General features: G+C 40.1%; 1 protein-coding gene across 1 annotated transcript in view; it reads right to left on the bottom strand.

Moving 5' to 3' along the window:
* Positions 1-13,778, bottom strand: part of LOC143027051 (uncharacterized) — a gene marked incomplete at its 5' end in the record, with an annotated part of 15,279 nt that extends 1,501 nt beyond the window's left edge. Inside the window, 3 exon segments of the mRNA XM_076187939.1 lie at positions 4,506-4,657; positions 7,737-7,869; positions 13,545-13,778. Coding sequence (XP_076044054.1) covers positions 4,506-4,657; positions 7,737-7,869; positions 13,545-13,778 — 519 coding nt within the window.
* Positions 13,779-17,500: the final 3,722 nt, after the last annotated feature.

The raw sequence follows: 17,500 nt of genomic DNA, 5'->3' as shown, positions 1-17,500 counted from the left end.
ATTTATCTTCAACTTCCTTCTTTCGCACACCTTCCCAAATTCTGCCACTAATTTCCTCAATCCCTTCTCTGATCCTGCTACAAGCGCAGTGTCGTCAGAAAACAACAACTGGCTTATCTCCCACCTTTCTCCATTTTCTTTAACCGTCTCCAATCCCTGACCCACTACCCTTACATTCATCTCTCGCATCACCCCATCCATGTATAAATTGAACAGCCAGGGTGACATAACACATCCCTGACGAAGTCCAACCTTTACCTCAAACCACTCACTCTCTCCATTTCCAATCCTAACACAAGCTCTACTACTCTCATAAAAACTCTTGACTGCTCTTAACAGCCTCCGTGGTGCAAGAAGCCCTGAAAGAGTCGAGGGGTCGTTACGGAACGGACGACTCTTCCAAGGAAACTGAAAAAGACATTGCACGAGTGAGTAACCACATCTGAGTCCAGCGGGCAATCTGCAGGCGGAAGAACACAAAGGCGTAGACCGGGAGTTGAGATGATCAGAGTTTCAATGAGTACTGAGGAAGGCCACGCCGCCGATCGTCCAAGGTATAGTAGAAGCGATAAGATAAACAACTGGAGTGATCACTACCAAAGATGGTTCCTTAATAGAGGAAGTGCGAGAGATGATTAAGCCAGAATAAAGACGACTCGGAATAACAATTGATCAACTTCTCACCAAACACCTGCTTGGCACAATGTCTGTTAGTCGTTCAACTGGTGACGCCAGTTTCGTCTGTTCATTGCTGGAGTAACTCAATGACAAATTATGTATAACTTATTTTATATTCATATAATTTATTCATATATAATTTATATGAATATAAGGTATAAAAACAAATTAATAGATAAATGTAAACAAGCAATAGGCTCAGGCTTCGAAGCGTTTTCTTCTTACCATCGTCGATTACCCCGCCATTCAATCATTCTCGTATTAAATTTGTAAACGTGTTTCATTCTTAGGTTAAATATTTCATACACAATAATATAAAATTTTTATTACTCAAGTAGGAGTGTCTAGGCCATAACTTTTTCTTGGTTTAGAATATATATATATATATATATATATATATATATATATATATATATATATATATACATATATTCATATATATATATATATATACATATATATATATATATATATATACATATATATATATATATATATACGTGTGTGTGTGTGTGTGTGTGTGTGTGTGTGTGTATGTGTGTGTGTGTGAGGGAGAGAGAGAGAGGGGGGGGAGAGATTCACCATGGTCTTGGATCACGTGTTAGACTTGTGATTGACAGCTATTACCCTCTCAGAAGAGAGCTCAGAGCTCATATATGACCGATCTATGGGTAATGCTGTGACCTTACACGCACACACACACACAACTCCCCGCCCACGAAAGTTAGAGTAGCGACCCGCAGCGCAGCAGTGTTTGTGTGTGTGTGTGTGTGTGTGTGTGTGTGTGTGTGTGTGTGTGTGTGTGTGTGTGTGTGTGTGTGTGTGTTTCTTTTTTCCGATGGCACTAATGAACCCGGACAATGTAGCATCATGCATAACCAGAAAGTCTATCTCCTAGCAGCTTGTTCCGAACAGCTTCCATACGTAAAGCTGAGCTCACTTGTACGCATCACAGTGGCTATCTTTTGTGAGAACTGAAGCAGAGCAGGATTCAGTTCTAAGTACCACAGTCTCGACTACTCGAAGATGCATCTCTTCCACAGCGAAGTTCGGATAATGATGGTTCGGATACGGGAGGGGTTGATTTTACACTTTTACGTTCCGGAGTGATAGACTACGGAGCAAAAATCTGTCCGGTATACACCCTAATGGACACCAAACCTGACCCACTACGTTACATTAGATCTAAGAGTCCCCTTTGTGACATGACGATACGATAAATATGAGTCACGTGACCCTGGGAACCATTTTGTGGCCAATCATTGCCGCTGATCGCGCTTACCGTTTATGTTTTTTAAAGGATTATAAAGGCGGAGCATGCCGACAGGAGACCTTTTGATCCATATCTAGGTCGGATGCGAAAAAAAAACATATTAATAAAACAATAAATAAAAACTATAATAATGTAAATAACAAATAAAATACATAAATAAATAAATAAATAGGTATAGTTAAATAATAAACAAAAAGGTAAATAGTAAATAATAATAAATTGACATATAACTAATAATAAATGAAAATCAGACAGACAAATGATAAAACAAAAACAAATAATATAAGATAAATTATAATCATTACAGCATCTTACTTAGGTATTTATCTAACTGATTCTTAAAGCTTCGAACTGAACTACATTGCACTACCTGTGCAGGAAGTTTATTCCATTCATTTACTACACGGTTGGCAAAGTTGTTTCTACCTACTTCCAAATTGAATCTATTTCCGGACAGTTTGAGACCATTGTTTCTTGTCTGATTCTCATTCAATGTGAAAATTTGGTCACTTTTGATGTTGTCAATTCCCTTTAAAATCTTAAAGACCTGTATCTCTCCGTTGTATCTCTCCGTTGTACTTTTTCCAGTCTGTCAATGTCTTTAATGAGATTCGGTGACCATACAGAAACAGCATATTCCAAATGTGGACGAACTAACGATTTATATAGCTTGTTAATGAGTGATGGACTTTTGAAATCAAAAGATCGCGCAATCAGTCCCAGAATCTTATTTGCTTTCTCAGAGGCTGAAATACACTGCTTGGATGATTTGAGGTCGTTACTGATAATTACGCCGAGATCTTTTTCACTATCCACTTTTGTTAACGAATTACCAAATAACTTGTAATCGTACTTACTGTTATTTTTACCTTTTCCAGATCCATAAAGGCCCAAAAAACATCCTTCCCCTTTCCTATAGCTTTCTCACATATCTGTCTTACCACAAAAATCTGATATACACAACCTCTACCCGTCCTAAATCCACACTGTTCCTCACCAATTACTCCCTCTCTTCCTCTCTCCTAATCCTCTCAATCAAGATCCTCCCATAAGCCTTCCCAACTACACTTAACAAGCTAATCCCTCTGAAACTACTACATTCACACTTGTCTCCTTTTCCCTTGTAAAGTGGAACTATACAGGCACTCCTCCAGTCCTCCGGCACTCTACCCTCTCTCCAGCAAACATTAAATAACCTCACCAGCCACTCCACCATCACTGTACCTCCTTTTTTTTTAGACATTCTGCATGGCATCCATCCAGACCAGGTGCCTTTCCTGCTTTCATCTTAACAACTGTCTTCACTTCATCTTTCCTTATTTCTCCTCCATTTTCCTCACTCATCACACACATTTTCTTAGCATTTCCCACTGCAGCTATCTTTCCCTCCCTATCCTCCTTATTTCTTCGAAACTGTTGGGTTTCTTCTCTGAATATGCAGCGTTGTTGTATTATTGTTTGTTTATCATTATTTGTATGGTTTTCATTTATTATTATTTTCCTGTTTATTATTTAACTATACCTATGCATTTATTTATTTTGTTTATAATTATTTATGTTATAATTTTTGTTTGCTTATTTATCTATCATTATTTTTTTTTCCGACCTAGTTATGGACCAAAAGGTCTCCTGTCGGCATGCTCCTCCTCCTTTGACTCGCAGTAATAAATTTAAATTGGACAAATTTAGCCTTAAGAAGGAAATAGGTAAGAATTGGTTTAATGATAGTGGTTAACGAATGGAATAGACTTAGTAGCCATGTAGTGAGTGCTGAATATATCGGTTGTTTTAAGAAATAGACAACTTAATGGATGGGAATTATAGGTGGTAATGGCTATGGAACTGCCTAGTCTAGGCCTTAGGGTCTCTTGCACTCTCCGCCATTCTTATGTTCTTATTCTGATGCATCAAGAGTCCCTTGATACAGAGTCTCTTTATACTACAGAGTTACGACAACTCCGGACACGCCGCCATTTTGTGGCCATTCTGCAGTGTTCTCACAATTCTCTGTATATGGAATCTAATCAGAGCTTTTCAAATAAATCTTTCATTGTCGCTGCATCGGTACAATTTCGTCTGTGTTACATTGGTTACAAAGGAAGTGATTTATAGAATGCATTAAGTAACGATAGATACAGAGGGTGTCCTAAAATCGTTTTCATTCCCTGAAATGTTAACGTTGTCAAATCCATTGATCCGCATTATCGTCAACTGTTGTGTCTGAACAATTATGGTCATCAATCTAAACTTTTGTGAACACGCAACGGAGACTAGACTAAACTAGGAGTGGAAATTAAAATTTCATTTTGTTTTAAACACGGCTGGTAATGACGAGGGCCAGTGGATTCGACAACGTTATCCAAGACATTTCAAAGAGTACTTTTTTTTTTGGGGGGGGGGGGTGAGTAAAGATCCTGTATTTGTACTGTATAGTTACAATATATCTGTCCAGGTTAATTGAATTCTAAGCTACACTAGCTTCTTGATGCCAGGGTTTGTGTGTATCCTTATTACCGCTATGTAGGCCTACACTCGTATTTCATAACTTCCTGACCTTCAACTGTCCTCGGCGTGGAAATCCTTGAGAGACGTCGTGTATATTAACCACCACACCATCTCGCTCCATAAAAGCCAAGGTATCACCAGTAATTCTCATTGGAGCTCGTCCCTGAATCGACTTGGCGATGGTGTATTGGTCGCTCGTATCTGTGGATGTAAAACAAGTTTGGATTATAGCGAGTTCCAATTTGCTTGTAAGGTGGTTTGTTAGTCTACATACTATGTGCGTGTAAAGCACAAGAGTAAATAATAAGTAATAAGTAACTAGTAATAATTAATGGAGGGCCACTTTATATAAGATTTGATTTTATCATATCAGTCAGAGAAAAGCGTTGGATTGAGAAAAGTCAACTCGAACGCTACCCCGACATGACGTCATATCGCCGGATCAGCGCTGCCAACCGAAAAATATAAAAAATGTGAATGATCGTTTAAGACATATGCAGGAGGAAGAGGATGGGAAGGATAAAGAGGGGGAAAGAGAAATAAGAAATATTGTTGAACGTGTCTTGTTTTAAAGGCAACATGTTGCATGCCACAAATTCGCATGAAACATGCTACAGAATTGTTTTAAGTAATATGACAAGTGATATTTGATGATTCATCAGATCCTGTTCACGCGGGAAGGGAAAAAAAGAACTCAAAGTAGTTATATTTCTTGACTGTTTAACAAATCGTAAAAACAATCTTTATGAAAACAACACCATACGGCGCAAAATTGCAAAAATTATCTAAACGGCCTGACGACTCGAGCAAGCGCATTTCTCAAGAATATCACTACAGCAACTCAAAGTCCAGAAACTGTTTCAAAACTCCCTTTCCGTTAACACTGCTTTCCCAATACCACACTAAAGCCATGCCCTTCCTTATTAGGCAATAAATATAAAACATTGAGTAAAGTTATAAAAATGTATATGTACAAAAATAAAAGTGTTGGAACTCTTCTCCGAGTTATATTAGGCGGGAGGGTCCACTCTTAGATAAAGATAAATAAGTAAATAAAAATAAGAAATAAAAAATCGTGGGTGGGGGATGACCCCGAGCAGCGATGCTAAGAATTTTGATGCTTAAACGATAAGAGGAGTTAACAATAGGTTATGATTCAAACTAATCATGTATCTTCAGAGAGAGAGAGAGAGAGAGAGAGAGAGTGTGTGGGGGGGTAAGAGAAAGGGGGAGAGAGAAAGAGCTGGGGATGGGGAGGGGAAGGGGAGGGAGAGAGAAATGACAGGTAGTGTAGTGGTTGTATTAGATGAGGTGAAGGAGAAAGAAAAGGTGGAAATGGAGGAGAAGAAGGAAGAGAAGGAAGATGAGAAGAAGGGAGAGACGGGTAAACAGGAGGAGGAGGAGGAGGAGGAGGAGGAAAAAGAGAGGTGAGGAAGAAGGAGAAGGAGGAAAGAGAAAGAGGAGTTGGGAGAGGAGAAAGAGGGTAGAAACAAGAGGAGAGGAAGAAAGAGAACGAGAAGGACGAGGAGAAGAGGAGAAAAAAGGAGGAGGATGAAAAGAAAAGTGAGGAGGAGGAGGGGGAGAGAGCATGAGAAAGAGGAGGAGGTGGAGGAGGAGAAGGAAAAGAAGGAAGAGGAGGGTGAGGATGAAAAGGAAGTTGAGGAGGAGGAGGGGAAGAAAGAACATGAGAAAGAGGAGGAGGTGGAGGAGGAGAAGGAAAAGAAGGAAGAGTAGGAGGAGGATGAAAAGGAAGAGGAAGAGGAGAAAGAGCATGAGTAAGAAAAGGGCTGATAGTACACAGGCGTGGCATAGTCGTTATTCAACAAGAAATTCTGCAAAAGTGTCAAACTTTCATGGTTTTGTTTTGGCTAACACGGGGGGCCATTTCATTCACCCGAGACAAGCCCTGGGCCTGCCTGCCTGCCTTCCTTCTGGCCTCATATTTCTTATTTTGATTTTAGGAACCAAGAGAAAGTATTTAGGGGTCAATTGCAGAATTTCCTCCCTACGTGTACACGCAGACACTGATCAACTATAGAATCTCCTACCCAACTAACATAGATCAATTAGGTTAAATACCACGAGTCATGATCAACTGTAGAATGTCCATCCCAACAACATTCAATTGTACAATCTCCACCCCAAGCACGTGTGTGTGTGTGGGGGGGATCTACAATCCATCCGAATTTAGTGTTGGACGTCAACTTCTCGTAGTTGAATACCGACCTCTAATTTGTCAACCAACACACAAAATATAACTTCATATTTGTTCACTTTTTTTCTTCATTGCTAACCTCCACTGATACGCCACAGACTTCCAAACATTTTTTTATTTGTTTACAAAAGTCACTGCTCAATAACATATTGATTCTAAATTGTACATTTTCCGTTCATATTTCCTACATCTGCTTACTGGGACGAATCTGGAACATTTTAAGGTTTCTGGTCTGGCTTGCGGCAGGTGATTTTATTCACTTTAATCTCGATGTGATCCCCCACCCTGGGGTCTGTGTCCCCCCCTAGCAGTCCACAGACGGCCCCAGTTGGGCCCAGGAGCAGTTAAATAGTAGCAATTAGGGGATGCTTAGCGATTTTAGTCACTGTTGAAATGGTTCCATAGAAGGTAAGAAACAGCAACTTCCCCGGCAGTAAAAAATAAACAGATTCCAATCGCTCTAGCCCCAGTTGGACCCACGAGCAGTTAAATAGTAGCAATTAGGGGATGTTTAGCGATTTTAGTCACTGTTGAAATGGTTCCATAGAAGGTAAGAAACAGCAACCTCACCGGCAGTAAAAAATAAACAGAATCCAATCGCTCTAGGCCCGTGCAAACTTATATGGACCTTAGGACAATAGTTCTCAACCTGGGGAGGGGGAAGGGGGGCTTGGTCCTCAACCTGGGGTCCATAGGGATCTCCAAGGGATCCATGACAAGAATTTAGAGGAGCCATGGCCTGCTGTTATAAATCATACATTTCTATATAATGTGAGAAATCTGAATATAGAAAAAAATCCTTCACTCTGTCCTGGCGGATGCTTATGATTGCCAACTTTATAATGAAGCAAAGTGATTCTTTTCATCAACACTCCATTATTTATTGATTCTTATCTATTATTTATATTCTTTTTACCTTTTTGAGGGGCTGGGACAAGGAGGAAAAATGAATGGGAGCCACGCGAATACCGAGAATTCGCGAAGGGAGAAAATGAGTGAACAAGGTTGAGAACCACTGAGTTAACACAATCCAATCGTTCTAGTTACGCGTAAACACGTTCTCACCTTTTATAGATGCCATGATAACATCCCTGTCCCTTACAGTGTAGATGTAGGACTTGTCCACGTGGAGATCCCAAACTTCCTCGACCATACCATAGAAGAGGAGGAGGTTACCCTCCGGCGTCCAGACTCGAACCTACGATTCGCGAAAGTGTCGAATCACGAATCATGAAACCTTTAATATCAAAAACACCTCGGAACACAGGCATAGTGACCAGATTTATAATAAATAATTTATATGGAAAATAGAAATAAAATAAATTAATAGAATAAAAATAAGAACATTAAGAAAAATAATAATAATTGAAACTAAAAATATTAATAAATGATTAAAAAAACAGACCATAATTATGCTAATCTTAACATATTTCTCCATAAAATTGTACTATATTGATATAAAAGATATAATAGAAACCGAACGTATTAGCAGGAACAAATTATTCAGCATCATTTCTGTACCAATTTAGTACAATTTCAGCTGCTGTTTAGCATATTCCAGCTTGAGAGATCTGATCACCCTGGATACGAGTGGACCGAGGCGCGTGACTCAACGACGAGGTTGTAGGAATCTTTATTGATGTCTCTAATTTATTCTTGCATGACTTTTAATAAATTGTGTATGAAATTGTTTTGTTTTTAACTTTTTGTTTATTACCTATCGTTACCTATTTATCTATTATTTTTTTATTTACTTATTTATTTATTATTATTATTTTCGCATCCGATCTAGTTATGGACCAAAAGGTCTCCTGTCGGCATGCTCTTACTTTGTAATCCTTTGTAAAACTGTGACAAACAAAACGTCGTACTAATAAAGGCTTCGTCTTCACATGGCGTTTATTCCGATAATTTTGCAATAAAATAAAATCTATATCAAATGTACTCCACCAGGAAGATATTTTCTCGCAAAGGAGTTTTAGGGTTTCATTATGGGAGGGGTGCAAGGACAACAGATTGTCAAGTTCAGCCATTTTGAATGTTGATGTTTCTATAAACAAACATTCTACAAAATGTACAGTTTACGTAATCTACAGGACACCACATTTTCATATATCAAAGATATTCACAATAGAAATAAATATGTTGCCATAAGTCAGAGAAAGGGATGGAAGGGTGTGAGTGTATTGTTTGGGAGTGTAAGTGGGAGGTTATCTGGAGTGAAGAGAGGACGAGGGAGGGAAGGGAAGGGGTGGCTATTCTAGTAAGTGAGGAGATAGGTAAAGGGGATAGTGGAGTGGAAGGAGGTTTCCTCAAGGATAATGTGGATGAAGGTGAAACTGGGGAAAGGAGATGTGGGTCTTTGTAAGTGCATATGGGCCGGGCAGTGAGAAGAGCATGGAAGAAAGGGAGGCCTTTTGGATAGATTTAAATGAGTGCATAGAGGTTAAGGCGTTTAGGAAGAAATGTCAGTGTAATAGTACTGGGAGACCTTAATGCTAGAGTGGGAAAATGGTCCAATCGATGGAGTGGTTGGGAAGTGTGGAGTTCCAGGAAAGAATCGTAGTGGAGAGTTGATGGTGGAAATGTGTCTAGAAAGAGAGTTGATGATAGCAAATACAGTGTTTCGGAAGAAAGTCAAGCATAAGTACACATGGGGAGAGGGTGGTGGAGGGAAGGGTGGTAGATAGAGCGCTAATGGATTATGTAGTGGTAAATAGGATTATGATAGGAAGAGTTAAGGATGTACATGTGCTAAGGGGAGAGGGTGGGGGAATATCAGATCATTTTTTGGTGGAAGGTAAGTTGAGAGTGGAGGATAGATGGAGAAGGAGGGAAAGGGACAAAAGGAAGGGAGGTTCTTAGAGTGAACTCCTTGAATTGAAAAGGAAAAGGAGAAGGAGTACGAAAAGAAGCTGAAGGAGGAGTGGGAGGGATGTAAAGGATAGAGCAGAGATGGGTGTGGAGGAGGAATTGGGGATCGTTCAAGGAGGGAGTCTTAAAGTGTGCAAGGATGGTGTGTGGAACAAGAAGGACAGGGGGAAAAAATAGAAGAAAGGGTAGTGAATGGTGGGATGAGGGGAAACAAAGAAGGTTGTAGAAGAGAAGAAGCGAGCATTCACAGATTGGTTACAAAAGAGGACAGGGGAGTCATATGAGAACGTACAAAGAAAAGAAAAAGAGAAGTAAAGCACAAGACAAAGGAGACAAAGAGGAGAGCAGATGTGAAATGGGGTAAGAGTATGACAGAAAATTTTGAAAGAAATAAAAAGATGTCTTGGAAAGAAATTAAGAGAGGAGGCAAATCAAGTAGAGAAGAAAAGGTAAAAGGTACAGATGGAGAGTTGATAATGGAAGAGATGGCAGTGAGGGGAAGATGGGCAGAATATTTTAGGGAGTTGCTGAATGTGAAGGAGGATAGGATAGGGAAGGAAAGATAGCTGCAGTGGGAAATACGAAGAAAATGAGAGTGATGAGTGAGGAGAATGGAGGGAGAAATAAGGAAGGATGAGGTGAAGGCAGTTGTAAAGATGATGAAAAGCAGGTAAGGCACCTGGTCTGGATGGATGCCATGACTAATGTCTTAAAAAGGGAGGTTCAGTGATGGTGGACTGGTTGGTGAGATTATTTAATGTTTGCTGGAGAGAGGGTAGAGTACCGGAGGACTGGAGGAGTGCCTGTATAGTTCCTCTTTACAAAGGGAAAAGGGGACAAGTGTGAATGTAGTAGTTTCAGAGGGATTAGCCTGTTGAGTGTAGTAGGGAAGGCTTATGGGGAGAATCAAAATTGAGAGGATTAGGAGAGGAACAGAAGGAGTAATTGGTGAGGAACAGTGTGGATTTAGGACGGGTAGAGGTTGTGTAGATCAGATCGATCTTTGTGGTAAGACAGATATGTGAGAAAGCTATAGGAAAGGGGAAGGATGTTTTTTGGGCTTTTATGGATCTGGAAAAGGCTTATGATAGGGTAAGACAGAAAGGCACTGTGGGAGGTTATGCAGATTTATGGGATAGGAGGAAAGCTTTTGGGAGCTGTCAAGAGTTTTTATGTGAGTAGTAGAGCATGTGTTAGGATTGGAAATGGAGAGAGTGAGTGGTTTGAAGTAAAGGTGGGGGACTTCGTCAAGGATGCGTTATGTCGCCCTGGCTGTTCAAACTTATACATGGATGGGGTGGTGCGAGAGGTGAATGCAAGGGTAGTGAGTCAGGGATTGGAGATGGTTAAAGAAAATGGAGAAAAAGTGGGAGGTGAGCCAGCTGTTGTTTGCGGACGACACTGCGCTTGTGGCAGGGTCAGAGGAGGGATTGAGGAAGCTGGGTGGCAGAGTTTGGCAGAGTGTGTGATAGAAGAAAGCTAAAGATAAATGTGGGTAAAAGTAAGGTGATGAGATGTACAAGGGGTGAAAGTTGGCAGTAGACTGGAAGTGAAACATTAAGGGAGAGCGACTGGAGGAAGTGGATAGTTTTAGGATACTTGGGTGCAAGTGTAGCAGGAAAAGGTGGAGTGAAGGTGGATGTAGAATGTAGATTGAGAGAAGCGAAGTAAATGCCTTGGTGGTTTAAAGAGTGTAATGAGAAATAGACATTTGGGAATGGATGCGAAGAGGAGACTGTATGAAGGACGTGATTGTGCCAACAGCACTATATGGGGCAGAAACGTGGAAACATAAGAGAAGAAGAGAGAAGGGAGTTTGAATGTGTTTGAGATGAGGTGTCTGAGAAGTATGGTGGGGGTTACTAGGCTAGATAGAGTGAGAAATGAGGAGGTGAGGAGGAGAACAGGGGTGAAAAAGGATTTGGGAGAGAGGGTTGATGAGAAGAATATTAGGATGGTTTGGACACATGGAAAAGAATGAGTGAAGGAAAAGACTAGTAAAAGAGGTATTGAAGGCAGATGGGGAGGGAGTGACCATGAGGGGACGTCCTAGGATGAGGTGGATGGATGGGGTGAAGGAGGCTTTGGGGAAGAGGGGAAATGTCTGTTGAGGAAGGAAGGGAGAGGACGGAAGACAGAGGTGAGTGGAGAATGGTTGTATATGGATTGATGTTGTGACTGCATGGGGAGAAATGGGCGGGGGGTGTGGGGTTGGGGTGGTGGGTAGTGTGTGCGTGAGTGAGTTTTGACGCAGCCCGAAGGGATTTCTCCCCGTCCTCTCCTTATATGCAAGGGGGGACGGAGAGGGGGGGTCGCCGATTAAATGAAAGCGGCCTTGCTGTGGATGTGCTGTGTCCTGCGACACTGCTTCTGACCCAGGGCGGTGGGCAGGGTGCAGGGATGACCCGTCATCCAGGAGGTGCTCAGATGAGAGGAAGGGTGGGAGGGGTGTGGAGTGTATTTTAGGGATGAAATGGGTGGGAGTGGAGTGTTTTTTATGCCTTTCCCTTTTTGGCTACCTCCCTTGGAAGGGGGAAAAAGCCTTGGTATATGTATGTATGCATAAGTCAGAGAAGAATATATCGTATCAGAAAATGTTGACATCATTATTTATCCAAGTTTAGGATCACCAAATTACGGCTCGTGAGGTCTGTTCATCTAGACTGCCACCGCACTGTACATGTCAAAAAATAAATAGATAAATAAATATAAATAGAAATAAATAAATAAACAAATAAAATAAATAAATAACTAATAAATGAGGAAATGAAATAAAATAAAACTAATTAATTAATCAATAAATGTTTGTTGTCTTTATATTTGTGTTTGTCTTTATTTTTGTGTATTTTGTATATTGGAAAAATAAATATTTTTGTATATTCACTGTATTGTCATTCTCTCATTTATCTGTGACTAAAGGTTTGGTGGCCTCTGATCTACATGTATGTATGTATAAATATCTTAGCGTGCACACATACACACACAATACATGGATTAAAATCTAAATATGATACTTGGAAAATAAGGAGATATATCTCATGTTGGAACCATACATGAATCTGAAGCCTGATAGCTTAAACTGGAAAGTAAGAGACAGGACCCCACGAGTGTTGATCCTTTCGTGTACACACAATTAGAGAAACACACACACTACACAAGGATACACACGACGCAACATACACACAAATATTTACATGCAAATATACGAGTACACCCAGTCTGAATTACTACCTGCAGACGTCAAATCACTGAAATATTTGTTAACTCTTTGGGAAAATTGATTACGTGTAATTGTCTTCCGGTCACGGAAACCTAACCAAGGAGGATACATCAGTACTACTATACAAAAAAAAAAAAAAAAAAAATATATATATTTCGTCGTTGAATAAAAACTGTTTTTAGTTCACTTGTGCTTAGAGACAAATCTTCACTCAAAAGTGAATGCTGACCGCTTCTGACATGTACCCTTCCTTTCGTTCATCGACAAGAAAATACAGTTCCATTATAACGAATGTGGCCTTGTAGATGAACTTACATGAATAACTGAATTGAATCGCGACGTCATACAAATAATCAACCTTTCCGTCCGTCGCCCTGGGATTCGAACCAAGACCCGACATGAGCTCCTGTGACGTAATTGGTAAGGTGACGGCTTGAAGATGATGCTCGGGGCGACGACGGCAGGAAAGATTATTTACATAAAGTTACAACGACGGAAGATGTATTTGTATCATTCTGATATACCATCATGGGTTTGGGTTAAATTGGACAAATTTAGGTGAAGGAAATGGGCTAGAACTAGTTTACCAATAGTGGTTAACGAATAAACTTAGTAACCATGTAGTAAGCGCTGAAACTATTAGTTTGTATTAAGAGAAGATAAGATAACTTTATGGATGGGGATGACAGGTGGTTAGGGACTTGGCACTGCCTAGTGTAGGTCTTATGGTCTCTAGCAGTCTCCTCCATTCTTATGTTCTTACGTTCTTTTGTTCTCACCTCGCCTTTGTCATCTCCGGAGTAGATTTTGGTTCCGTTGGTCGCCAGCCTGCGAACTCCTTCTTCGTGATCCTCCAGAGTATTCTTCAGGCTATACTGGTTGTCCATGTCCCAGATCTTGATGGTCATGTCAACGGAAGCGGTGTAGAGGTTGGAGCCGAAGATGAGTAGGTGGAGAACGGCGTAGTCGTGGGCCTTCCATTCGTGTTGCAGCTTCAAATCGCTGCTCCATATCTGCACAAGAAAACACGTGTACCCAAACTTCAAAATCCTGATAACAAAATCCGAATTAAAATGTAACAATAAGTTCCCTAGTTTTTTTTTTTTTTTTTTTTTTTTTTTTTTTTTTTTTTTTTTTTACAGTTTCTAGTCCAAGAACATGATAATTTGAAAACAAGATTGTGAACTCAGCCGCCCACAATGAAAAAGATTTCAGTGACAAAGGACGCCAACCTTTCGACCCAAAATGACTCTAAGGCAGGAAAAAAAAAATTAAAAGAAGAAAAAAAGGAGAATAGATAAAAAAAGTAAAACAAAATTAAACCAAATCAATAGTCAGATGAAATAAAATAGAATAAATCTTAATTCATTGTAAAAAAAATAGCATCCATTGAAGTTCATGAAATTTAAAAGTTTGAGTTTCCTTGTGTGTGTGTGTGTGTGTGTGTGTGTGTCTGTCTGTCTGTGTGTGTGTGTGTGTGTGTGTGAGTGTGTGTGTGTGTGTGTGTGTGAGTACACGTGTACCCATAACAGGAAGTCCTTGGGTATTAAATCGAATAAGCTATAGATATTCAGCCCACGAAAGGGGCTGGGCGGGCGGGTGGGCTTGTGAAGGGGAATTCCGTGGTACACGACAATTTGTAATTCAGACAACCTGGCGTCACCTGTATCCTTGCGTCATCAACTCAGTGGATCTTAAGCTGGGGGCAATGACAAGAATTTAGGGGGCTTATGGCCTGCTGTTAGAAATGATAAATTTCTACAAAATGTGAGGAATCTAAATGTGGAAAAAATAAACTCCATCACTCTGTCCTGGCAAAAGAAATACAAGATAACTATGATTCTAAACTCTTTGTAATATAACAAAGGGTTTCTCCTCATCAACACTTTATTATTACTACTGCTAACTTATTTTTTTAGCGAGTTAGGATTTGGGAGAAAAATGAAGGGGGGACCCACACGAATGTTAAGAATTTGTGAAGGAGGGAAGCGAATGACAAATATTTAAAGACACTGTTGTTTGCTCAAATGTGCCCAAGGCCTTCCACTCATCTGCGCCATTGTAATTCACAAGACATGGAGAGGTATGTAATCCTCCTTAGACGACTCTCCGGGTCAGGGTCAGCGAGAAGAACGAGAGAAGATGCCTTTCGGCCATAAGGCTATCTTGTTATGAACTGGTCGCGTAATTGCAAGCCTGTGGGCTTACATTCGCTTACATAATGTATGTATATTATATATATATATATATACATATATATATATATATATATATATGATATATATATATGTATATATATATGATATATATATATATATTATATATATACATATATATAAGATATATATATATACATATATATTATATATATATATATATATATTATATATATATACATATATATAATATATATATACGTATATATATATATATATATATATATATATATATATATATATAATGTGTGTGTATAGAGCACGCCCAGTCAGTGTCAAACTCGCAAGCAGATGGTCGTGAGTTCGAATCTCGAGACCCACTGCTTGTCGCGTTGGTTCACGTTAGCCCTGGCCAAGAGGGGAGGCGACCCAAACATCGGCCTAAAAAATCCAGCCGCTTACCTCAAGAGACGAGGCTTGCCCTACCAGGGGTTTCTCACTTCCCACCTCGTGGGAGTGGGATGGTGAGTTTTATATGTGCGCGCGTGTGTGTACACACACACACACACACACACACACATATATATATATATATATATATCATTAAAATGAATGGCAAGCTTGTTATGACAGAGCTTCTTGTCGTATTTTTCTCTCTTTCTTAGAGTGATCTTGCCTTCTGTAGGCAGTAACCTTAATAAATCTCCGTATGTCATGTTGTGGAATAACATACATAATCTATCAATAAGCCAAAACGCGTTTTCACACCTCTTGGTGCTTCCTCAGTGGCAGGTACGAATCTAAGGGCTGGGCTGGTGTGTGTGGGTATATATGGGACAGGCTGTGGGATTTTGTCTAGTTGTCGGTGTGGGATTTTGTCTGGTCGTCGATGTGGGATTTTGTCTGGTTGGCGTCGCCGGAGCTCCGTGTCGTTCTGTAGGTTGGAGGGTGGCGTGCATCTGTGTTTTTTGTCTCAATTTTCACTGGGGAATGATCTTCTCACACTTGGTAGGATTTTTAAGTCCTCGAGTTGGGTATTCATCCCCGGGGATAGATCCTTGATATACAAAGCCTCTAATATAGGTAAACGTCGTGGGTCTTTGTTGTGATCTATAATCTCCGTATTCTGGGTTAGGTCTTCTCTTCTTAATTTTGCCTGATGGACTTCGCTATGATGATTTTTAGGTGCTCCTGAGTTTAGGTGATATGACAGACGACGCGAGAGCCTCATGGTGGTCATGCCGATATAGGTAGTAGGATGGGTCGCACAGTTCCCATATTTGCAGGTGTACCTATATACGACATGAGATTTTTGAAGCTCATCGACGATCTGCCTGGTGTTGTTCCTTAGGAGTAGGTTCGAGGTTTTTTTGTTTTGATAGTAAATAATGAAATTAATTTTGGAGCTTGATTCAGTGGGCTTGATGATTCAGTGGGCTTGATGTTTCTCTTTATATATATATATATATATATATATATTGAATTGTATGCAACAGCAAATTGAGCTCTGATGAGTTTCCGATGAAGAGTTTCAAGTCCTCTGAAGATCTCTCTAGCATGGAGATGTAAAGAAAAAACCAAGTTGCCGATGAAAGATTCCTACATCGGACTCACTACCACTCGCCTTTCCAGACGGTTGACATACCACCTTAACAATGGAGGCCCTAAGCGACACCTTCAGGAGACCCATAACATTCCTATCACCAGATCCATCTTAGTGGACAATACCACCATTTTAGACAGAGAAAGTGACAAGCGCCGCCTTGCCCTCCTTGAGGCCCTCCACATTAAATACAGCCAGCCTACATTGAACACCCAACAGGAAGCCCCCACCATCCTTCCCAGCCTCAAACCATTCAGAATCCGCCAAACCAGACAACCCAGCTACGAGACAAATCAGCCCTCTCATGAGCAGTCACTCCGGCATCGACGGACACCCAGGCCACAATAACGGTCATCTAAGTGTCCTTTCCCAGTGGTCACAGTTCCCCTTCCCCGATATTCAAAGTATCCTTTCCCAGTTTTAGACCAGAGTAACGGTCAACCCCTTTGTAATCTTTCCTAGTGTTTACTTTCTGTATTTATAATCATCTATTTCTTTGCTAATGTTACAATTGAAAATGCTAACTGTGAGTAGCGAAACGTCTTGTATCCTGTTCTACTCATTAGATGGCTTCCATCGGCAACTTGGTTTTTTCTTTACATCTCCATGCTAGAGATATCTTCAGAAGACTTGAAACTCTTCATCGGAAACTCATCAGAGCTCAATTTGCTGTTGCATACAATTCAATATGCCTTAAAGAAAATATTTTGCCGCGTTACCCCAATATATATATATATATATATATATATATATATATATATTTTATCCATACCATATATATATGTTACAGTAAGAACCACGTAATAGGGATTACGACGTAATCCCTGAATGTTTATTCAGTGAATACGCGTAAATCTTCCCGTTTCCACTTCCCGTTTATACCCGTGAAATACGCGTCAATCCCCGTTTCACAAACCTAACCTAACCTAACCTAACCTTAGGTTAGGTTAGGTTAGGTTAGGTTATGTTAGGTTCG

This window comes from Oratosquilla oratoria, chromosome 7 (assembly GCF_046742065.1).
Source record: "Oratosquilla oratoria isolate Oo_2021 chromosome 7, ASM4674206v1, whole genome shotgun sequence".
In the NCBI taxonomy this organism is placed as follows: Eukaryota; Metazoa; Arthropoda; class Malacostraca; order Stomatopoda; family Squillidae; genus Oratosquilla; species Oratosquilla oratoria.
This window is presented reverse-complemented; position numbering and strand designations above follow the sequence as displayed.